General features: G+C 39.3%; 1 protein-coding gene across 3 annotated transcripts in view; it reads left to right on the top strand.

Annotated features, from left to right (window-relative positions):
- Nucleotides 1-24,577, top strand: part of LRMDA (leucine rich melanocyte differentiation associated) — a 1,047,313-nt gene that overhangs the window by 828,461 nt on the left and 194,275 nt on the right. For all 3 annotated transcript variants that reach the window (XM_059169813.1, XM_059169814.1, XM_059169815.1), the window contains one exon: nt 13,268-13,352. In XM_059169813.1, the coding sequence (XP_059025796.1) occupies nt 13,268-13,352 (85 nt within the window). The remainder of the gene's footprint in view (nt 1-13,267; nt 13,353-24,577) is intronic.

The raw sequence follows: 24,577 nt of genomic DNA, 5'->3' as shown, positions 1-24,577 counted from the left end.
AGAGAGAAAGAGAGACAGTCAGAGAGGGAATACAAGCAGGGGGAGTGGGGAAGGGGAAAGCAGGCTCCCCACTGAGCAGGGAGCCCGATGCAGGGGCTCGATCCTAGGACCCTGGGACAATGACCTGACCTGAAGGCAGACATTTAACCAACTGAGCCACCCAGGTACCCCAACAAATATTTCCAAACTATAACTCTGGGTCTGATGCCATTTTATGTACTGAACGAACTGGACTCCTTTATACCAGAAAGAAGCAATGGGAAGCTCCAAGCTGTTGCCTTCAAGGGGCTTCCTTATTTCAGAGAAGTCTTTGGTTCCCTAGCCCTCCTCTGACTGACGTTAGCTTGAACTAGCCTTCAGTTTCCTCACTCAGCTGCATGCTGTGCTCTTGCCCAGAGTCTGCCTTTTGCCCCCTTGGGATATTTCTTAGTCCATTGGTTATTGACTCAGCCTTATGCCTACCTTATTGTTTTTTTTTTAATTAATATATAATGTATTTTTTACCTCAGGGGTACAGGTCTGTGAATTATCTGTCTTACAAAATTCACAGCACTCATCATAGCATGTACCCTCCACAATGTCCATGACTCAACCACCCTATCCCTCCCTCCTTCCCCCCAGTAACCCTTAGTTTGTTTCCTGAGATTAAGAGTCTCTTATGGTTTGTCTCCCTTTCCGGGCCCATGGTGTTTCATTTTTTCCTTCCCTTCCCCCCACCACCCCCTGCCCTGCCTCTCAAATTCCTCATATCAGAGAGATCATATAATAATTGTCTTTCTCTGATTGACTTATTTCACTTAGCATAATATCCTCTAGTTCCATCTATGTCATTGCAAATGGCAGGATTTCATTTTTTGATGGCTGCATAGTAGTTCATGATATATATATATATATATCATGTATATATACACACATATGTACATATGTACATATATACATATAGTATTTCATGATATATATCATAGTATATATATGCATATATACTATGCATAGTAGTTCATGATATATATATATAATGTATATATATACACATGTACATATGTGTATATATATATATATAGTAGTTCATGGTATATATATCATGAACTACTATGCAGCCATCAAAAAATGAAATTCTGCCATTTGCAATATATATATATATTTTTTTTTCACATCTACTTTATCCATTCATCTGTTGATGGACATCTAGTTTCTTTCCATAGTTTGGCTATTGTGGACATTGCTGCTATAAACATTTGGGTGCATGTGCTCCTTCGGATGACTACATTTATATCTTTAGGGTAAATACCCAGTAATGTGATTGCTGGGTTATTGGATGGTTCTATTTTCAACTTTTTGAGGAGGAACCTTTATACTGTTTTCCAGAGTGGCTGCTTCAGCTTGTGTTCCCACCAACAGTGTAGGAGGGTTCCCCTTTCTCCGCATCCTCACCAACATCTGTCATTTCCTGACTTATTAATATTAGCCATTATGGCTGGTGTGAGGTGGTATCTCACTGTGGTTTTGATTAGTATTTCCCTGACGCTGAGGGATGTTGAGCACTTTTTCATTTGTCTCTTGGCCATTTGGATGTCTTCTTTGCAGAAATGTATGTTCATGTCCTCTGCCCTATTTCTTGATTGGATTATTTGTTTTTTGGGTGTTGAGTTTGCTAAGTTCTTTATAGTTTTTGGATCCTAGACCTTTATCTGATAGGTCATTTGTAAGTATCTTCTCCCATTCTGTTGGTTGTCTTTTGGTTTTGTTGACTGTTTCTTTTGCTGTATAAAAGCTTTTATCTTGATGAAGTCCCAATAGTTCATTTTTGCCATTGCTTCCCTTGCCTTTGGCATTGTTTCTAGGAAGAAGTTGCTGCAGCTGAGGTCAAAGAGGTTGCTGCCTGTGTTCTCCTCAAGGATTTTGATAGATTCCTATCTCACATTGAGGACTTTCATACATTTTGAGTCTGTTTTGTGTGTGTGTGGTGTAAGAATGGTCCAGTTTCATTCTTCTGCATGTGGCTGTCCAATTTTCCCAATACCATTTGTTGAAGAGGCTGTCTTTTTTCAACTGGACATTTCTTTCTGCTTTGTGAATGATTAGTTGGCCATAGAGTTGAGGGTCCATTTCTGGACTCTCTATTCTGTTCCATTGAGCTTTGTGTCTGTTTTTGTGCCAGTACCATACTGTCTTGATGATGACAGCTTTGTAATAGTGCTAGAAGTCTGGAATTGTGATGCCACCAGCTTTGGTTTTCTGTTTCAGCATTCCTCTGGCTATCTGGGGTCTTTTCTGGTTCCATACGAATTTTAGGATTATTTTTTTCCATTTCTTTGAAAAAAATTGATGGTATTTTGATAGGGATTACATTAAATGTGTAGATTATTCTAGGTAGCATAGACATTTTCACAATATTTGTTTTTCCAATCTATGAGCATGGAATGTTTTTCTATTTCTATGTGTCTTTCTCAATTTCTTTTATGAGTACTTTATAGTTTTATGAGTATAGATTCTTTGCCTTTTTTGTTAGGTTTATTCCCTGGTATGTTACAGTTTTGGGTAAAGTTGGAAATGGGATCGACTCCTTAATTTATCTTTCTTCTGTCTTGCTGTTGGTGTATAGAAATGCAACTGATTTTATATCTTGACACTTTTCTGAATTCCCTTATGAGTTCTAGGAGTTTGGGAGTGGAGTCTTTTGGGTTTTCCACATCAAGTATCATATAATCTGCAAAGAGTGAGAGTTTGACTTCTTCTTTGCTGATTTGGATGCCTTTAATTTCTTTTTGTTGTCTGATTGCTGAGGCTAGGACTTCTAGTACTATGTCAAACAGCAGAAGTGTTAGTAGAGAGCCCTGCCATGTTCCTGCCAAAGCTCTCAGTTTTCCCCATTGAGAATGATATTCCCTGTAGGTTTTTCATAAATGGCCTTTATGATATTGAGGTTTGTACCAACTATCCCTACACTGTGAAGAGTTTTGATTAAGAAAGGATGTTGTGTTTTGTCGAATGCTTTTTCAGCATCTATTGAGAGTATCATATGGTTCTTGTTCTTTCCTTTATTAATGTATTATATCACATTGATTGATTTACAGATGTTGCAGCCCAGGAATAAATCCCACTTGGTCTTGGTGAATAATCCTTATAATGTACTGTTAGATTCTATTGGCTAGTATTTTGGTGAGAATTTTGGCATCTATGTTCATCAGAGATATTGGTCTGTAATTCTTTTTGGTGGGGTCTTTGTCTGGTTTTGGAATCAAGGTAATGCTGGCCTCATAAAATGAGTTTGGAATGGAAGTTTTCCTTCCATTTCTATTTTTTGGAAGAGTTTCAGGAGAATAAGTATTAATTCTTTAAAAGTTTGGTAGAATTTCCATGCAAAGCCATCTGGCCCTGGGCTCTTGTTTGTTGGGAGATTTTTGATGACTGCTTCAATCTCCTTAATCGTTATGGGTCTGTTCAGGTTTTCTATTCTTCTAGTTCAGTTTTGGTAGTTTATATGTCACTAGGAATGCATCCATTTCTTCCAGATTGTCAAATTTGCTGGCATATAGTTGTTTATAATATGTTCTTCTAATTGTTTGTATTTCTTTGGTATTGGTTGTGATCTCTCCTCTTTCAATCATTATTCTATTAATTTGGGTCCTTTCTGTTTTCTTTTTGATAAGTCTGGCCAGGGGTTTATCAATCTTATTAATTCTTTCAAAGAACCAGCTCCTAGATTTGTTGATTTATTCTACTGTTCTTTTGGTTTCTATTTCATTTATTTCTACTCCTATCTTTATTATTTGTCTTCTTCTGCTGGGTTTAGGCTTTCTTTGGTCTTCTTTCTCTAGCTCCTTTAGGTGTAGGGCTAGGTTATGTACTTGAGACCTTTCTTATTTCTTGTGAAAGGCTTGTTTTGCTGTATACTTTTGTCTTAGTACCACCTTTGCTGTGTCCCAAAGATTTTGAACAGTTGTGTGTTCATTTGTTTCCATGAATTTTTTCAATTCTTTCTTAATTTCCTGGTTGCCCATTCATTCTTTAGCAGGATGCTCTATAGCTTGCATGTATTTGAGTTCTTTCCAACTTTCCTCTTGTGATTGAGTTCTAGCTTCAGAGCATTGTAGTCTGAATATATGCAGGGAAGGATCACAGTCTTTTGGTACTGGTTGAGACCTGATTTGTGTCCCAGGATGTGATCTATTCTGGAGAATATTCCATGTGCACTAGAGAAGAATGTGTATTCTGTTGCTTTGGGTTGGAATGTTCTGAATATATCTGTGAAGTCCTCCACAGATGCCCACTGTGTCATTTAAGGTCTCTATTTCCTTGTTGATCTTCTGCTTGGATGATCTGTCCATGTCAGTGAGGGGGGGTGTTAAAGTCTCCTACTATTACTGTATTATTCTTGATGTGTTTCTTTGATTTTGCTATTAATTGGTTTATAGAGTTGGCTGCTCCCATGTTAGGAGCATAAATATTTAAAATTGTTAGATCTTGTTGGACAGACCCTTTGAGTATGATATAGTGTCCTTCCTCATCTGTCATTATAATCTTTGGCTTAAAATCTAATTTATCTGATATAAGAATTGCTACCCCAGTTTTCTTTTGATATCCATTAGTATGGTAAATTGTTTTCCACCCCTCACATTAAATCTGGAGGTGTCTTTGGGTCTAAAATGAGTTCGTTGCAGACAGCATATCAGTTGGTCTTGTTTTTTTGTTTTGTTTTGTTTTGTTTTTTTAAATCCATTGTGATACCCTGTGTCTTTTGTTTGGGACATTTAGCCCATTTACATTCAGAGTAACGACTGAAAGATATGAATTTAGTGTCATTGTACTGACTGTAAGATAACAGTTACTGTATATTGTCTCGGTTTCTTTCTGGTCTGTTACTTTTAGGCTCTCTCTTAGGTTAGAAGACCCCTTTCAATATTTTCTGGAGGGCTGTTTTGTGTTTGCAAATTCTTTTAGGTTTTGTTTGTCCTGGAAGCTTTTTTAAATCTCTCATGATAGCCTAGCTGGATATAATATTCTTGGCTGCATGATTTTCTCATTTAGTGCTCTGAATATAGGATGCCAGTCCTTTCTAGCCTGCCACATCTCTGTGGATAGGTCTGCTGCCAATCTAATACTTCTACCACTGTCGATTACAGAGTTCTTGTCCCAAAGTGCATTCAGGATTTTCTCTTTGTCATTGAGACTTGTAAGTTTTACTATTAGATAATGGGGTGTTGACCTATTTTTATTGATTTTGAGGGAAATTCTCTGTGCGCCTGGATTTTGATGCTTTTTTCTCACCAAATTAGGGAAATTCTCTGCTATAATTTGCTCTAATATATCCTCTGCCCCTCTCATTCTTTCTTCTTTTTCTGGGATCCCAATTATTCTAATATTGTTTCATTTTATGGTATCACTTATCTCTCAAATTCTCCCCTCATGGTCCAGTAATTGTTTATCTCTCTTTTTCTCAACTTCTTTATTCTCCATCATTTGGTCTTCCATATTACTAATTCTCTCTTCTGCCTTATCTATCCTACCAGTAAGAGCCTCCATTTTTTTTTTTTTTTTTATTGTACCTCATTAAGCACTTTTTAAATTTCATCTTGGTTAGATTTTCGTGTCTTCATTTCTCCAGAAAGGGATTTTATTTCTCCGGAAAGGGATTCTCTAGTATCTTCCGTGCTTTTTTCAAGCACACATAGCACTTTGATAATTGTCATTCTGAACTCTAATTCTGACATCTTATTAATGTAAGATATTACATATTGATTAGGTCCCTGGCCATCGGTAGTACCTTTTATTCTTTGTTTCTGAGGTGAGTTTTCCTGCCTTGTCATTTCATCCAGAAAAGAATAGATGAATGAGAGAGCAAACTACTAAAAGGATAAAAAGGGGCCCAGAAAAATATACACTAACACCAAATCAGAAGAGACTCAAAACTGGGGGAGAAGAAATGGGGGGTGGGAGAAAATATATATATATATATATATATATATATATATATATATAAAACAAAATAAAATATTATTTTATTATTTTATAATATTTTAATTTAAAAATTATATTAAACTATATATATATATATATGATAGAATGGTGAATAGAAAAGGACCACAAACTCGATTTTGGGTGTATTTTAAAGATTTTATTTATTTGACAGAGAGAGAGATCACAAGTAGACAGAGAAGCAGGCAGAGGGGGAGGGGGAAGCAGGCCCCCCTCCTGAGCACAGAGCCCGATGCAGGGCTCGATCCCAGGATCCTGGGATCATCACCTGACTTGAAGGCAGAGGCTTAACCCACTGAGCCACCTAGGTGTCCCTGCCTCCCAAAATTTTAAAGAAAGGAAAATTTATAGATACAAAAATAAGGGTAAACATGGTGAAGGGATGGAATATGACCATGAAGATGAAAATTTAAAAAGATTCCAGAAAAGGAATTGTTAAGATTAGAAGTTGGTTGAAAAAAGAAAAAAGAAGAGGAAAGAATGTGATCAGGCTGGAGACTAGAACAAAGCCATGCACTAGATTTAGGGTGTATTTTGATCTCTTAGAAGAAACTGTACCCCAAATTTTAAAGAAAGAAAATCCTATATGTATAGAAAAAATAAGTCAGAATATGACTATAGCAATGAAAATTTTAAAAAGTTTTTTAAAAAGGTATTGATAAGATAAAATAGTTTAAGCAGGTTAAAATAGATAAGATAATTTTTTTTTTAATAGGAGAAGAAAAAAATAAAATTTAAGAAATTTAACTTTGGGAGACTAAAGAATCATGGGAAAAAAGCCATGAATTCTGTGTTGCATTCCGCAAGCTCTGGAGTTTTGCAGTTCTCATTGATTTGTGAACTTAGTCTTGGCTGGGTGTTCTTGCTGTTCTTCTGGGGGTGGGACCTATTGCAGTAATTCACAAATGTCTTTGCCTGAGATGGAATTGCACCACCCTTGCCAGGGGGCCAGCTAAGTAATCTGCTCAAGTTCACTCTGGGAGATTTTATTCCCTGAATGCTTTCTGTAGAGCTTTGGAGGAGTAGAATGAAAGTGGTGGCCTCCCAGTCTCCAGCCCCGAGGAGCCAAGAGCACGGAGTCCCATTCCTCAGTGCACCCTCAGATAAAAGCAGTCAATCCCTCCTGCCTCCCTGGTCAGTAGCCGCACTCTGTGCTCATCCAGCCTGTGACAGAGTGTTTCAGTCTCTGGTGCATGGCCCCATTGGGAGTCTCCAAACACAGCTGATTCCCACACCCTGTTCCCTTGTGCTTTTCCCAGAAGAGAAAGGAGCAGGTTTCCCCAGATCTGCCACTTTTGGGGTCCTTGCTTGAAGAGCAGTGACCTGACTGTGCTTTGGATTACCATTTAAGGTAATCCCAAGCTGGCAGCTCCTCCTCGGCTCTGTCTCTGCAGCCAGCTTCCCTGCTCTGATACCTGAGAGCTCTGCCACCCTCAAGCACCCCAGGTCTTTTTATGACCCTGCAGGTCCTGAGACCACATTGTCCCTGTAAAGGCTCCACCTCCCCCGCTTAGCCTCTGGAGTGCCATCCCTCAATGGGGCAGACTTCTAAAAGTTCCGATTTTGTGCTGGACTGCCCTACCACTTGCCAGGAGCTGGCCCCTCCCCATCCCATCTCTTTTCCTGTATATCACCTGGGATTCACTTCTCCAAAGGTCCTACCTTCCGTAAGTGGTTGATTTTCTGTTCATAGAATTGCTGCTCTCCTTCTCTTTGATCTGTTGAGTTTGTAGGTGTTCCGAATGGTTTGATGGCTATCTAGCTGAACTTCTAGGACCCGATGAAATTTAGATTTCCCACTCCTCCGCCATCTTGCTCTTCCCCCTCCCCATTTCTTGAATTCTGGCTCTTAAAATATAGGGCCATTTCTGCTCCTAAACTCCTCTGCTGTCCCCAACCCAATGTGTCTGTCATGAGACTTTCTGTCTTACTTCACAATGAAAAGCATGGTGCTTTCACCTGGGAGTGGGTCAGGAGTCTCCTTCTGTGGTGGGTTCTTTGGCTTCTAATTTAAACTTTCAGGTGACGGCAAATTTTCACCTTTGATTCTGGGAACATGGCTCACATGTGTTGTGTTGTGTTGAATTATAATCATTGTTTAGTCTGTTTTATCTTTTTTTTTTTTTAATATTTTTTATTTATTTATTTGACAGAGAGAAATCACAAGTAGTCGGAGAGGCAGGCAGAGAGAGAGAGGGAAGCAGGCTCCCTGCTGAGCAGAGAGCCCGATGCGGGACTCGATCCCAGGACCCTGAGATCATGACCTGAGCAGAAGGCAGCGGCTTAATCCACTGAGCCACCCAGGCGCCCCTGTTTTATCTTTGACATTAAAATTTTTTATTCATTTAGTCACCATACACTGATTTCTTCTTATATTTCTGGCAGTGTGTTGGGTACAAGGGTTAATAGTAAAGTTAATCTTGGAAAGTTAATACAGTTAATCTTGAAAGCTTTCTCTTAGGATGAGTAAGAAACAAGCAAGGGCATAATCACTGTTTCATGTCTTCATGTGTCATGATAGTGGTCAGGGACAAATTTCCATGATAATACAGAGCATGGGGTCATGCTACCAGTTGGTGACTCTTAATAAGTAGTATTAATCATGGTTATCCTTTCTTTTTTCTTTTTTTGATGAGTCAGGAATGCAACCAAAGCCTTCATTTTATTTTTCTTGGTATTCCCAGCACAGGGCTTGGCATATAGTCGGTGGTTATTAAATACATGATAACTAAATGAGTGATGCTTTTTCTTATGAAAGAAAATAAATGTTTTTAGAAGAGTCAGCTTTATACCACAGTTTCAGGGAATGAGTTGTGATGAAAAGTGAAGATTGCTTTTACTTGAAGGAGGCTGACAAATTTCCCAGACCCAGGATCACTTTATGCTGTGTATGATTTAAGGGTGAGTGAGCATGCCAAAGCGCTCCACTTGAGCTGAGTAATGGGGAATGAGTTGTAGAGATGTGGTCTTAGATGGTATTTTGCGAAAAATAGTAAGAGATTTATGGCTATTAAACAACTTTGTAGCTGCCCCCTTCTTGTTTTGAAGCCTGCCAAATTGCTCCTCCTGTGGTCTGTATCATATTCCTTCAGGGCATCCATGATGTTCAGAAGTATCCACTGGAATGCAGGTTTCCATGGAATGCACCCAGTGGGAAGGGACTTGAATTTTACATACTCCTCTGAAGACATTTGTTTCCTGCAACCACTGAGTGAAATTCTCACTTTGCAAGTCTCTTATGGAGTGTACTATACTTCCATTGACTCTTTTCCAGTGAGGTTGCCAAAGTTCTCCCTTCCTTCCTGCATTATGGAAATTGCATGTGTAGTATAGTCATGACTATTATCATTACTGATGTGAGTTTAAAAAATTATCAGGAACTCCCCAATTGTGAGTAGGGAAAAAGGACAGAAATCTTTAGTATACTTTGACAAATCTTAGGCAGAAGGACTTACCAGGCTGGCATGAGCATTTCAAGCCTTGGTGTGAAGGGGATACATATTTACTATTATTTAGCAGCTTTTTCCAATCTATTGTCACACTCAGCAGCCTTAGGAAAAACAGAAATGGGATATTTCATTGCAAAAAACCAACCATAAGTGGCCTTAATCCATGCTGTGCAAGTGCTGGGAAGTTGTTAGAAGAAATTTCCTCTCCTTATGGGTTCATATAAATATAGGATGGTGTGGATCAGAGAGGACACAGGAATCTTGTTTTTCTTTTTCAATTTTTTTGCTTAATTTTGAGAAATTTCAAAAATGTGGAGAAGTTGAAAAATAATGAACACATGTAATTACCTTGCCAATGGCAAGGGACAGAATTTGTATTTTCTAATATTTTGACATATTTGTTTCTAAGCTTTGTCTTTAAATAAAATAAATAAATCTTTTATATATACGTGAAGGTCCTCCTACCCTGTTAGTCCTGATCCTATTACTCTGTCTTCTGGCAGAGACAACCATTTTCATGAACATAGTGTTTAACTTGTATAACTTTTAGATGTTTCCATAAAAACATGATGTCAAAGAACTACACATATATAAATATTATACCACATTTATCATTTTGCAACTTGTATTTTCACTCTGTGTTAAAATTTTCAAGTTGAGATACCTAAATCAGGTTTATTACTTTTAAATGCTAAATATTATTCTGTCATATGAATTTATAACATTTTATTTATCCATTTTCCTCATTGACAGGCATTTGAACAACTTCCAATTTATTCTGTTCTAAATAATCATGCAATAAACCCTGCTTTATGTTCTCCTTTATAGACCTGAGTGAAATTTTTAGTGTATACATTTGAAATGGAGTTGCTGTACCAATTTTCAATTTTATTAGATATTGCTAAATTACTCTCCAAAGTAGTTGAACGAGTCTCCATTCCTGATGGCAAGGAACAAGAGGATAAAAGTTCTTTCTCTTTATTCTCCTTGGCGCTTGTTGCAAGACTTGAAAATTTGCCAGTATGGCAAGTGGAAAAATTGTGTCTTGTTTTAATAGGCATTGCTCTTCAGACTAGTGAATTTGACCATCTTCTCTTTCATTCATTGACCACTCAGGTTTTCTCTCCTTTGAATTTCCTGATACTTCCATTGTCCATTTTTCTATTGTATTTTTAATTATTTAGGGTCATATGTATTCTGGATGCTAATATTTTATTGTAGACATTACAAATATCTTTGGACAGAAGTGATTTAAAAAGTACAATGTAAAAGTATAATTCTCTGCCATAGATATGAGATTTGGCAAGGACTCAAAGACTTGAAAGGATTTGTGGTTCTAAAGATTCAGATTTACCCAAATTTCCCTATTCCTATTTTAGGTATATCTTCTTAATCCAGGTAAAAGAAAACGTGATTTAAGTTTTTCCACTTATATTTCTATCATCTCATACTCGATATACTATGGGTATGTTGCTTCATATTCAAGAGAAGTTCTTTATTTTGCCCTGCTTATGCTGTTTTATTAGTAATGCATGCTAACCAATTGTGGCACTGGAGTTCCAAGGAAGTTCTTTATTTGGGGGCAGGTAGTGTGCAAGTTGAAGACATTGCCTTGTTCATTTGTTCCATATGATAATCATGCTTTTCTTAATTGTGCCTGCAAGCATAATATTCAGGGAACAAATTGAAAAGATCACATGGACTTCATTTTGATAAGAACCAAGTCAAAGAACTGATAGTTAGAATCTTAATTTGTAGAAGTTTCCCTAAACATCCAGCCATAGAAGTTCCAACTGAAAGGCACCCTTTGCAAAATTGTTCTTTTCCTGGATTCGTTTCCATGACTCAAGTTTATAAATGGACACTGAGCAGAAAAGTAATTAAACGCTAGGCATAGAATGATGACAGCGAAACAGAACTCGAGCCATACCAGTTTTGCTTTGACTACCACTGGAAATAAAAGTAAATAGCTATTTTACTCTTGGTTATAAAGCTCTAATGTTTTGCCCAGTCAGAGGTATTTGCTGAAAGATAGTTTCTTCCAGTAATTTTAGGAAAAGCTGTCATCAAATTGTCAACAGCCCAAATTGAGATTAAACGCACTAAGAAATATCACAATATAGCAACCTAAAACTCATACTGGAATTGTAGGCCTTTTTAGCATTGAGGTGGAATAGAAACACTGACAGAGAGAGAAACTATGGCCTTCTACTAAGGAAGAATGGTAGATCTGTGGAAGGACAGCCCCTATTACCTCGCCCCATATATCCTGCCACAAGTATTGACTAGGTGCCATATTTAGAACACTGTCACTGTGTCTCATTTATAACGTGGGGATTACAGGAGACCCTAACTGCCAAGTGGAGGGACATGTGGTGAATTTAGTATTTGAAATTTAATCTAATTTATGACTCTATTATGTTCTTGCAGCATCCTAAATATCTAATGGTGTAGTATCTAGCAAGTCTTGTCTACTTTTTAAAAGAATTTTCTTAGTGACTGAACTTTTATCTTTCTGGACCCAATACCCTTGGATCAATCTTTAAACACCACATATTTCCCTTGGAGCTGGAGTGAAGTAATGCTACCTGAAGTCTGTCTCTACCTTAGGGACAGAGCTTCTGACTCTGCTCCATTCAGAACTCTTTCTGTAAGTCTCCAGTGAAAGCCGCTTAATCAAACATCTCAAATGTCAGAAGCGGGGTTTAAAGGGTTTTTCTAGCAAGTAGGTTTAATCTCCTACTTAGTTTTGATTCCTATAATGTAGATAATCTCTTTGGAGAAAAAGGCCTGCTCCTAGCAGGGCAAATATATCCCATAGAATGTATTTCCTATTCCAGAAAGAAAAATGTAGCATTAATGAAATTTACTTTTTCTTGAAGCTTGGAAAGGTTGTAAGCTTAGGATTTTGATCCTAGCAGATGTTCTTTTTTGGATATTTAAAAAAAAATAGCATTTGATTCAGAAGTCTCAGTAAGAATTGCAGTGGTGATGCTTTTTGCTATAAGCAGCCACACTCTGAATGTGACAGACTGGTCATTGTTTCTGAGAGATAACTGACCCCATAGCTGTAGTCCTTTGTTCCTGGGCTCATCCCCCATGGCTGTAGAGCTGAGGAAAAAGAAAGATAGCACCACTCACACATACGGGTCACACTGTATATAGTTTGATGATTAAAGAGCTGTTTGTGTACAATAAAAAATCATCTTCAAGGTATATTTCATATCATTTTCTTTGAGGTGTTGGAATGGCAAAATTTTATTGATAACCACTACATCCCAAATTTTAGATGAATTTTTCAATTCTGGTTAAGCTTAACCAGAACCCCAACTGCAAGATACACAGTGGTTTATATCCTTCAGGATGGTCCCTTTCTGCTGCTTGAGCCGTCACTTCTGTGTGTCTCTTTGCAACGGGGCCCACACCAACCTGCCCTGTTTTTCCCGTCCACCCTACGGCAAAGCTCAGCGTCCTCACTGGTTTCCAGAGAAATCCACTCATCGTTAACATTTAATCTGTAGGAAGTACTGGAAGAAGGCCTGTGACAGAACCCTAACTCTATACCATTTCTGGCCTTTTCCTTTTCTTCCTCCTTTCGGTTCATGAAATAAACAGTCCCCTTGTCTCAGGGCCCTTCCACCTGTCACAAGGCTTCTTGAAGATTTGGATGCCACCCTACACTTGCCAGAACGTTGTCTCAGCACAGACAACTCCTGCTTCCAAAGGAGAGTTTTGGTTGATAATATTTCTTCCAGGCCCAGATCCCTAGGAGGCATGTTTGGTAAATAAAGACGTTTAGCGTTTGGTGTTACTTCATGTTGACATTTTCTTTTATTACACAGGCTTCCAGCGACCGCGTCACAGCTTCTCCAGAGAACCACTATACACCCCTGCCTGCTGCTTCAAGGGATCTCACCAATCACCGAGGTAGGAACTTGACTTTTTATTGCTCTTAGTGCTTGCAGGGAGGGACACTTGGCTATGCAGAGCTCTGGGCTCATTATTGCTGTCTCGGCACTTTTCAAGTCCTTGATGAGAAAACCATACCTGTCAAGCCTAGCGATTTTAACTCATATTAAACAAAATTTAGTGGTGGTCTACTGGGAAGGCAAATAAATCCATGCTAGAATATTATTTTGTGATTTGGTTTTTTTTTCTTTTTTTGCTTTAAGTAAAGAGATTATAGTACTTAAAAATTGCTAAGTAGATCATTACCTGCATTAAAAGTGATGGAGAAAATTGGGAAACTCACTAATATTTGTAAAAAGTATCATTGTTTGGGGAGTAGTATAGTTGAAATCTGTAATTTCAAAATGAATGAACTCTACATTACAGCTAAAAAGAATTCCAGTTTGCCTAACAACATTGCAGAGAGTCAGTGCACAGTTTTCCTTAAATTATCTGATCTCCAAAATATTAATTTGGTTTACCCAGTGTTTCCAAAGCCGTGAATCTCTATTGTCATCTCTAGTGTTTGCATGGAATATAATTTAAAACTGCCTTGTTCCTAAGCTGGCTGCTTAGACCAAGGACTGTATGGTCACCTTTGTTGGAACTAGAGGGACAGGAAGAGCCATACAGTATAACTTGTTTATTTTATCCTGGTTATGACGACAGCCATGTTTCTTAATTGTGAATCTACCCTCCAATGGTAAGGACAGGCTTCATTTGAGGGCATTCCATACTTAAATAGTATTTCCACAAGCAGGAAATTCCCCTCATACATTTAGGGAACACAGAGGAAGTACTGGCCCACGTCTGTCATGCCAACTACGTTGTAGGCTGGGTGGGTAGAAACAAAGGCTGTAGAGAGGTTCAGAAAGTGATGAAGTTGTGCTCAGAGAAGACCTGCGGGCTCTGGGTAAATGGCACACTCCTGTTCTGCAGGAAATAATCAAGAGTATGATGCAGGATTCCAGATGTCTGTGATTTGAACATCACAGTTGCCTATTTGATGTCTCAGCACAGTAGAACTTTTTTGCATTTACATTTATTTTGGTTCAATTTTGATTCTGTTCATTAAGGGTCAGTTTTGTGAAAATCAACTTTGCTCAAAGGCAGGTAGAACGAATAACTGCTAGTGTGCTATATTTTGAGGGGCATGTATAGATCTCCTTCACTGAATGTCCTTATGGAAGTGTCAAACATATTCCTTTAGAGACTTTTTTTTGAGAGGGGATGGGAGTTCCCCTAAGTAAATAATAATACCACATCTAGACAGAATAACAAATTCACTCCAGTGTTATATCCTCATGGATTTATTTAGTGGTTTCTTATATTTGAATAAATTTAATCTATAGCCCATTGAGTATAATACAAAGGAACTGAGGGCTCAGAATCCTTAAGCCTACTTATAAAAGTTGATCTAGCTATGAAATTGAGATTTCACAACAGAAGGACATGATCAGATCAATGATAAGCCTCCATAATAGGATGAAGATCATTTGTCACTGTAATGGTAAAATAAGAAATCTGAATCTTAGAGTAAAGGAATTTAAGAATTAAGTTTTGAAGGTATGTTGAGAATATTTGGAATATGAAAAAATGGTCAAGGGTTTGGAATTAAAACAAGTGCCCTTCAATGACATCAGCCCAGCATCAATGGGAACATTGCTGTTGAAAAGACCCAGCAACAGATATCTCAGTTTTACTGAAAAATGCCCCTATAAATTTAATGCTCTGGTTGCTTGATCAACGCTACGGACCTGAGAGTGAAAAAAGGCAAGCTAGCATCATGAAATGATGGGTAGGTCTTTGGGCCTCTGGTCATGTGGACATCACTAAAGAGAGAGCCAAAGAAGCTCATTTAGGTTGAATTATTATAGGACTGATCCATGTAGGGAAGAGACGACACTGATCTTTTTAGCTTGGCATGAACCATATGATAACAAGTGGGGAAAACCCGATTTTTAGGCACCCAGAATGAAACTGCTTAATGCCACCTTACTTTTTTTTTTTTTTTTAAGATTTATATATTTATTTTAGAGAGAGAAAGAAAGAGTGTACATGAGTGGGGAGAGGGACAGAGGGAGAAAGTCTTCAACTGAGTTCAGAACCCAATGCAGGCTTCATCTCACGATCCATGAGATAAGACCTGATTTGAAACCAAGAGTTGGACGTTCAACTGACTGAGCCACCTGGGTGCTCCATTACCACCTTGTTTTTTATGTTAAAGTTAGAGAAATTATTCTAAATTTTTGATCGTATAAGTCACCAAACTATTTGACTGTCATTTATCAATACCTTTATGGAAACTGCTTACAAATGCTTATCCAGAGAGGCTCTTTCCCACTGTGAAGGCGAATTACATCAGTTCTTGCCCAAGTGAAATCCTCCACGAAGTCTGAAACGTGGTCTAAAAAATCTTAAGTGGAAGTTCCATTTGCAAATAATTTTTTGATTCATCCAGTTCCCAATCTCTTTTTATTCCGCACCAACAACTACATAAACCAGTGGGCAGTAGTTCATGTGCAAATTGCTATTTTTCTATACATGCCATTTTCCCTTTACTTGTCCTTTTATGTTACTTCCAATGTCGAGTATGATAGACCCAAGATTCGTGTCTTAAGGACTGTAGATTCAAATGCAAAGGAAATCTGGGCCCAGAATAATTATCAGGAAATGGGAGACTCTTGTTTTTCCATCCGTAATTTACAGTTAACCCAGGCATTGTAGGGAGAATAATACGCAATACTTTTTGACTTCTTGTATGAATTTTTTTCTATATTGATTTGTCTCCTTCCTGAGGTGCTTTAAATATGTGTTTCTATCTCCTTAGTGCAATTTTTTATATTCTGCTTTGTGTGAAAGAGGTCAAGTATATGTAGGTCTTGAACTTGTCATAAGTGAAAGCTCCCTAAAGGGAGTAAAGAGTCTCATCTTTCTTCTCTTGCACATCACTGACTCTTGTGCATCCTTCAGGCATCAGCCTAACTATCACAGCTGTAAGGGAGACTTTTCCGATCCCACCCCACACATTTATATTAGGTCAGTGTTCATTTTTCAGGCTTTATTTTCCAGTGTCTTCCTGGACAGGCTGTAAGCTGTTGGAGACAATAGAAGATAGTGTATCTGTTTGCTCACCACTATACCTGCAATGCCTGGCACAGGGCCTCCTGCTTTTTAGAAGCTCAAGAAATATTTGTTCAGTAAAGGATGAATGGTCGAAGCCCAGGGAAAAGTCAGTAATTTAGGTGCCTCTGTAAGATAACTTAATTGTGTCTGAGAAAGGAGACCCATCTTCCTTTGGGATTAAGTGATAGGGGAAGGAAAGGCCAGCCTGTGGACCTCAGACCTCAACCCTGTTGCTTTCATAAACCCCAGTCACCACGGTTGGGCCCATATGTATTGATTCATTGTCCGATGGCGGCATTTAGCCACATTGTATAACTTCCAAGTAGATAATAATTTTGATGTCATAATGTCATAATTTTTAAACTCTGGTGTTTTGATGGTAGGAAAGAAATAGGATGAATTGAAGCAACTAAGGGAATTATTTTACTTGTAACAGCTCTCAAAGAAGGGGCTGGACTCTGCCATAAGGTGCAGGCAGTCGTATAGATGTGGTTTTAGAATGGTACTCCTGAAATCTCTCTGAGAATTCTGCTCTAGGTCTAAACATGTCTTTGAAGTCTACTGGGGCCATGGGGCTGTGTCAGGAATCTCAGTTATTACCTAGTGGTGGCCTGCTTACTATATCCTCTGTGGGTATCCACATTAGAAGGAGCATTGGAGTGTTTGTTGGAGAAATGTTTCTTTAAGTATGTTATATGCATTGAACATACACCTGCATATCAGGTATTGCCACTCTTTATCTGGTACCTGTTAGAAATGGGGTTTGCAATTAAGTAAACCACTGCATCTTTTGGGGAGAACATTTCTATTTAGTAAGTTGACCATATCATCCTCAAGACAACCCTATAAAGGAGGGAGGGTAGGTATTACTATTTCCATTTAACAGAGGAAAGCACCAAGAATTGCTGGGGGAGACTTAAGTCACTCGGTGACAGAGGCAAGATAAAAAACAAACACACAGATTTCTGTGTCCTTGATTCCCAGACCATCCCTGACATTTGTCCTTGACACAGGACATATGAAGCAAATGCAGGACTGACTGTGGCATTGTGCTAGATGGAAGAAGGAAGTACAGGCAGAGAAGTGGCCTGGAAATGCCACTGCCCGGGGTGAATTTCTACAGCCTTTGCTAAGACTGCAGCGAAGTATAGCGACCTTACCTCTTCTGTCAAAAGAATTGTCTGTTACTCTCTTTCTCTCCCTTATTTTAAATTACAAATATATAAATTCAAGAACAGAGACAGTTTGAAAAACCAAAACAGAAGATAGTATCACATCAGTCTGAATTCAGATAGGGAAAATAGAAGGCCCACTATGGATTCACATGATGAGGGGGTTTAATGTAAGGAATGAGCAAGGGGCTGGTCCAGTCAGGGAGGACCCCACCCAGAATCCAAACCTTGTAAGGAAGCTGGGGATTCTTAAGAGCTTGCTGAAGTTTCTGCACATCTCAGAAACACCTGGGCACCTCCTACTGATGTTCTCCATCTGCAGCAGCCATGTGGGAGTGATTCTCAAGAAGTCCACTTGGACACCGCTTCAAACGTTAGATCTACCCAGGCATTGCCCTGCTCCTCTTTCTCTCTGGATTTCTAAGTCATACTCCAGGGTCTCTCTTTGCCTCATTCTAACCTAGAACCACATGCCAAGGGAATTCTCAGAAAGGCAGTTTCTAGTTCATCCTCTGAGCTGCAGAGAAAGCCTGAGAAGAGGGTGGTGGTGATGCCAGGTGATAACAGGCAGTGACCCGACTTTGCAAGTAGTGATCCCACAGAGGGATCCCATTCCAGGGCATTTGTGTGCGCATTTTACAAAGTAATTGCAAGCCTAGTGAATGTCCCTGAATTACTATTTTTTTTCTCTGATGCTTATACAGTCTGGAGGGTATGCCATCCTTACCTGGTCATATTAAACATCGGACTTTAGATGTATGAAAGAAAGAAGGAAGGAAGGTGAAAGGAAATCTATGGAAACGTGCTTGGAGATCGTAGCCATCCTCCTTCCGCCTATCCTTGGCAGCCTTGCCATGACTTCTGGTACACTAGTTAGGTGCTCATCCCCTTCTCCAGCCAGGGCTTGGTCTATTTGTGTTTGAAATTGATTGCTGGGACTGTCATAGAATGATTTACATAGCAACTCATCATAATTAGTTATCGTTTGCAGTTTCCTTAATGTGAGTTGCATTTTATGCTTAGGAATTGATTTTTCTGTATATCTCCATGAAGCAGCTCAATGTGTGCCATCCAAACAAGAAGAAAAAGAAGGGAAGAAAAACTGCAGGCGTTTTTTATTTTTATTTTTTAAACAGTTTTAGCATGAGATATCATAAAATACATTTTCACAGAAGCCATAAATACAGAGTGTTTTGCTTCAACTATTTAAATAAGCCAAACTGAAATGAAGAAGAGGAAAATTAATGGATGTGTGTGAAGAAGACGTGGCAATGTAGGGAAAGATGTTTGGGATGGGGAGATGTTGCCCAGAAAAACCGTATGCCAATGAGCAGAATACTTTTGGGAGGGCTCAAGATGGGGCTGCTAGATAACCAGACTGCTCATCACAATTTGTTTTAGGCTTAGATGATTTGGAGGCAATCTGTCTCTTTCAGACAACTTAATTTTTTTTTTTTTAATAGTCGTACCATCTTGCCATGTCAACCTATAGGGAAAATAGAAGGCTTACTATGTATATCACATGTTGAAAGCTAAGTAAGTTTGATCATTATAAGCAAAATCTACAGAGAATAGTAGCATGGACTCAATGAAAATAGATACAGTTGTTTAGGCTATCTTATTAGTTTAGCATCGAGGTGTCTTTCTGCCTATTGTTCTTTGTTCTCACTGACCATTGAAAAAGACGAAATAAGCAATCTGATGGCTATGGTGACTTTGCCAAGGATGTCCCACCTAAGATCGGGCCCTATGACAAAAGCAACCTGCTTATTTCTTGCTTTCTGTCTTCCAAAATATTTTGATTATCTTTTCAAAGGAGCTAACTATCAGATGATTTTTCAGAAAACATCACTGAGTCATTGAAGGTTCACAGAAGTATGGCGGATCCAACTTTTCTCCATAGAAAGTGTATTGAAATCTGTGGAAGAGAGAGGGAGGGAGAAGAAATAAGAAAAAAAAAATCACTTTAGCAATTGGCTAGGATGGCCTCCTCGCTGCTGACAGGGACATCTTTCTTCTTCGGGTCCTGCTAGATAAGTGCATGGCCTCGGCTCTCCTCTTTCAGACTCCATGCCGTGGCTTTGCCCTGGCTGCCTAGGGAAAGAGTGTGTTGGTTCCTTGTGCAGAGATATTATTAGCACTTTCTAATTATGTAAAATGCTTCCTCTGATGACATTTCAACAGAACCCATTACTTTAGTTTTCTTTCCTTCATAATGCTTTTATGGGCTTATAATCTTGGTGGAATTCTCAGATGCTGAGAGATGCTAAAGTTTCCTTTATTTAATCGAGGTGACTAGTGATTTGACAGTAGTGGTTGACAGGTTTATTTTATCTGTGTGGCAGTGGGAGTCTATTTTCAGTGTGTGCGCTCTGTTCCAAAGTAAAAGGACTTTACTAAGTGCTGAATAAATTGTACTTTCCTTTGATTCTAGACCTTGCTGAAATGGTTTAAAAACTCCAGTCTGGGTCATCAAATTCATCTCTCTGCTGCTTTGCAGGGTCAATAGCTTCACTCTGTACCGAGCAGGGCTGGGTGGATTGGAATGGAGGGTCGTATAGATTAAAACTTCCGCATATATATAGATAGATGTGCATGTGTGCGCCCGCTGTCTGGGAAGGTGGCAGTGATGGAAGAGTAAGCCAAGTGGAATCTGAAGATGGATGAATCTGTTAGACTATTACCAAGACTGGCATGGACTTCAGCCAGGAACTTTAAGCAGCCTCCTTTAAGCATTTGAAACCCATAGGGGTCCATTTCCTATCTTTTTTTCTCCAAGGATGATTTTTCATTTGCAGTCTCCATGATTGCTTTATTTCTACTCTTTGGGAAGAATTGTTGTGTGCTCAAAGATACAGAGGAGCTACGAATTTGGCTCTTCTGTTTTGGAAGCAAAGCAAAGAGGGAAATATGGAATCATGTCTTGTACTCCCAACAGGGGCAAACTTTACTTCTGCAAGATAAGCGATAACCCTTCTCCTAAAAGACAGTCCAAATAAAAAAATGGAGTTGAAAACATGTTCCTCTCTCTTAAAACATGGAGAGTCTGGGATGGATAGGATTGAAGATTCTAAATATCCTGAACTTTCAGAGTCATGGGCTGTTTCTTATCCCTTCTGTTGCAGGTGAAGAATTGAGGCGTGGCCAAATATGACTTTTGCAGTGACAAATATTGCTCTGAGCAACTTCATTTTAGGAGTCCTCCAGCATCCACTGCCTTTAGAATCCACTGTGTACAAAGTACTTGTTAGGGTTTGCCTTTAGTATCTACTGTGTACACAGTACTTGTTAGGGTTTATGGAATAGTCAGAAAGAGAGAGCACGGTATCTGTCTTCTAAGAATTTATGGTTTGATTGAGGACATTACCAAAATGGAACAATGCCAACCAAACTAGATATCATATATTATATAAGTGAGAGTTGCCTTACTTGGTAAAAGCTGTAAGTTCTGTACATGTTTGGAAAATATAGGAATCAGTAAATATTAGTATAGTCAGGCATGCATGGCTGTTTAGAGGATGTTGGCCTTGAGCTTTAAAGGAAGTAAGTCATGAGTGCATGGAGGGCAGAAGAAGGGCATCCCTACCCCCACTCCACTCACGAAGAAAGGGAATGGGTAAAGAAGCAGCGCAAGGGTAAGAAGAGGTAGAAGTGAATGGAAGAAGGGACCTAGTTTTGAAAAAGTAAAAAATGGGTTTATGTGTGTAGCCTGGATCCATATTATGGCAGGCCTTGAGTAGGCAGGAACATCTAAATTTGATTTATAGCTGTGCTATGGGATTATTATTTGCAAGCAGTAGGAGGGGAGAATTGGAAAGAAAAGAGTCTGGAATCGAGGAGGCCACCGTGGGATCACATTGAAGTTTTAGAAGCTTTGGATTTCTTGATACCAGACTATGTGGCTGCAGACTGTACCGCCTCGAAAGAGCAGGTTTCTAGCAAAGGTAATTTAGGAAACAACTTGGTAACAGATGGGGAAGACAGCTGGGTCCAGGACACTGCCAGTGGAGCAGGGGTGAGGGCAACGTAAAGGGAACCTTATGGCCACTATGGAATCGTTGTTCAAGGTTGCTGATGGTTTGGTCACAGGGTGTATCTGGCTCAGGCATCAGAGTAAATGGACAGTTAGTGCATTTCCATTTCCATCTCCACCTTACTCAAAGTATTTTTTGGTGTTGGCTTTTGAAACCAAATCTGAGAGCCCAGCATCAGTTAGGATAATGTTGAAATAATCTAGCATTGATGATGAAGACCTGGGGTGTCTGGCTGGCTGACTGAGGGAACAAAGAAGAGTAGGATTATGAGAAACATTTTGTAGCAAATGCGATAGACTGACTTAGGGACTGATTATGTTTGGAGATGCTATGAGAGAACAGAAGGCTGAGAGGAAGCTGGCATGGTGATGGGAAGCTGTGGTCTCCGCCTGTAGGTGCTCTCCTGCTTCCCCCGTGCAGTGCGGGATGCTCCCCTATTACTGGTGCATAAGCTCTAACCTGGCCTGTTAAGTGGGAGGCTGCTGGGATTAATGTAGTGGGTTCATAGCAACAGGAACAAACAGACAATAAGCAGGCAGAGCAGCCACAAAAATTTGTTCTCATTCCGATCTTTGGCTCAAGATGAGCTACATTCTTTCAAAAAAACTAGTAAGTGCCCAGTGTATTTTATTCCCAAATCTTGGGTTTCTGGAAGGAGAACTATTAGAAGCCAATGGTTTCGGTCTAGAGGGGTCTGCTGAGAATGCTCTGCCCAGCATTCACCTCCCCATCCCAGTTCTAATTCATTTGTTTCCCTGTATCTTATAGAAGACTTTACCCCTGCCCCAGGTTTTTCCTCATGCAGAGATTTTACAACCTTTTTGGAACAAATAAACAAACATCTGGAATCATGTGGTACATTTAATTAAAAAGTTTGCATTTGGCCAGAAATGGTAAAATCATGAAAAATGGCCTGTCGGTGTGCACAAGAAGGCCAAACAATGACGTTGTTGGCTGCAAACGGATTGAAATTGAGTGAGGTGAACACCTGCTCAGTTCAGCAGGCTGTCCTCCAGCTTACCCCTCCCAGCCATGAATATTTACAGCTCTGGTTCTTGATCCATTCTAATGAAATTTTTGGTTGGGGCTGGTTGAGGGAGAGGGCTGTTACTTTTCCAATAACCTCAGATTTGATGGGATACATGTACTTTATAAAGGGTGCAATATTGGACTTTTTGACTCTTCACTTCCCTTAATCAGAATTCCATATGTTTCAGGTCACTGTGGGGGCCTGTTTCTGTTTCTTCAATCAGTCAGCCAACCACCCTTTCTTTTTTTAGAGGAACCCTGCACTGGGGGTTGGGTTGTAGGAGATGCAAAAGAAGCCCTGGGCTCTTGCCTTCAGGAATCCTATAATCTAACTCTGGAAATAAGGCCCAACATACAGAAAGCAGAAATCAAGCTACAAGGGTACAGAGGAGGGAAATTTGGTGAGGAAAGAACAAAGTGTTGGGAGGTAGCCTTGGGGAAAGGTGAGAACTAAGTTGAAAGCAAATAGGTTGGAATGAGAAAGTTGATCATATCACTTGGGAGTGGCCATCCCCAAGTTCTTTCTACTCAGGCATATAGAAAGGTCGTCTTTTATAAACCTACAAAATAAGAGAGAGGAGTGTGTCCTTGATAAAGAAATGCAGTTTTAAAACAGGTCCTCCATCCCCTCTGTCTTCACTCACCTATTTCCACCCATTTATTGCTCCTAAGGACTTTGAATATAAAAAAAGCCTAAAGACATCCCTGGAATGAAACCATCTGTAGAGGTGACACACCTGGAGGAACTCTCCCTGGGTGGTTTCAGGGTGTGAAAGAGACCTTGGAGGGAGACCAAGTAGAGTTCTTGTTTAATTTCTGGCCATAGTCCAGAGGAGCAGTGTGTGAGATATAATCTTAAAGCAGGGGTTAGAGATGACAATTTGAAGTTTCTGATTAGCTTCTTCTGTGTGAAGCATGTGCATGGTAAAGCAAAATAGAAATTTGTTTGCATATTAAGAGAAGAGTATTGAAACTATCTGGCTTTATAGAGTATAGTGCTCTGATATGTCTTGCACTCTAGAATTTATACCCAGGATGAAGTTATTCTAAGATGAATAGTTTTTTCTTTTTGTCAGGAATACAATGGAAATAGCCAGAGGGTTGAACATACAGTGGGCTCCATCCAGGTTGGATCTGAGGAAGGGATGAGTATTGTTGAAGTTGAGTGTCAGTTGGCGAGGGAGATTGGGAAGTCATCATTACCCAAGGGCTGAAGGAAGTAAAGTGAAGCAGCAACTTTCAAATCCAATCAGGATTTGAAACCCAGACCCAGGGTTTTTCTAGATCTATGTTCCTTTAGCTTTTTCATAAAATAAAAATCAGGGTTTCACCTTGACCCCACCGGACTTGTGCAAGCCCAGAAAGATATAAGGCTTTGCTGGAAAAACACTCCACTGTTGTCTGAGGCATTCTTAGTCCTCCACTCTTTATTATTCTTGTGCATCTGTTTCTTTAAATACTCTCTGCAGAAGCATTAGCATGAAAATAAAAGAGTACAGCAACTTGGAATTTTCCATTTGTAGCTTCCTTAGTCTGTGGGGTCAAAGTTCTATCCTCAGGGATGCTAATGCAAACTCTGTGTGCTGTTCCAGGGCAAATGTTTCCCCACTAAAAGACAAGAGGGGGTGGGGAGCCAGGAAAATAATGTAATTCTAATTCCTAAACACAGACTGCCTAGAGATTCCAATTTAAATTGCTGCTCCCCTACTCTTATTCCCACCCTCCCCCAAAGACAAAAACTTTCCTGTTGTGAGGACAGACATCTGTGTAAGAGCAATGAAAACAGTCTTCTCTCTTGTGGATTAGCTCTTTATTCCTTTATTTATCTTGCTCTACTTCATCA

Source organism: Mustela lutreola, chromosome 4 (assembly GCF_030435805.1).
Source record: "Mustela lutreola isolate mMusLut2 chromosome 4, mMusLut2.pri, whole genome shotgun sequence".
Lineage (NCBI taxonomy): Eukaryota > Metazoa > Chordata > Mammalia > Carnivora > Mustelidae > Mustela > Mustela lutreola.
The sequence above is the reverse complement of the archived record's forward strand: the minus strand, read 5'-3'. Positions and strand labels throughout refer to the sequence as shown.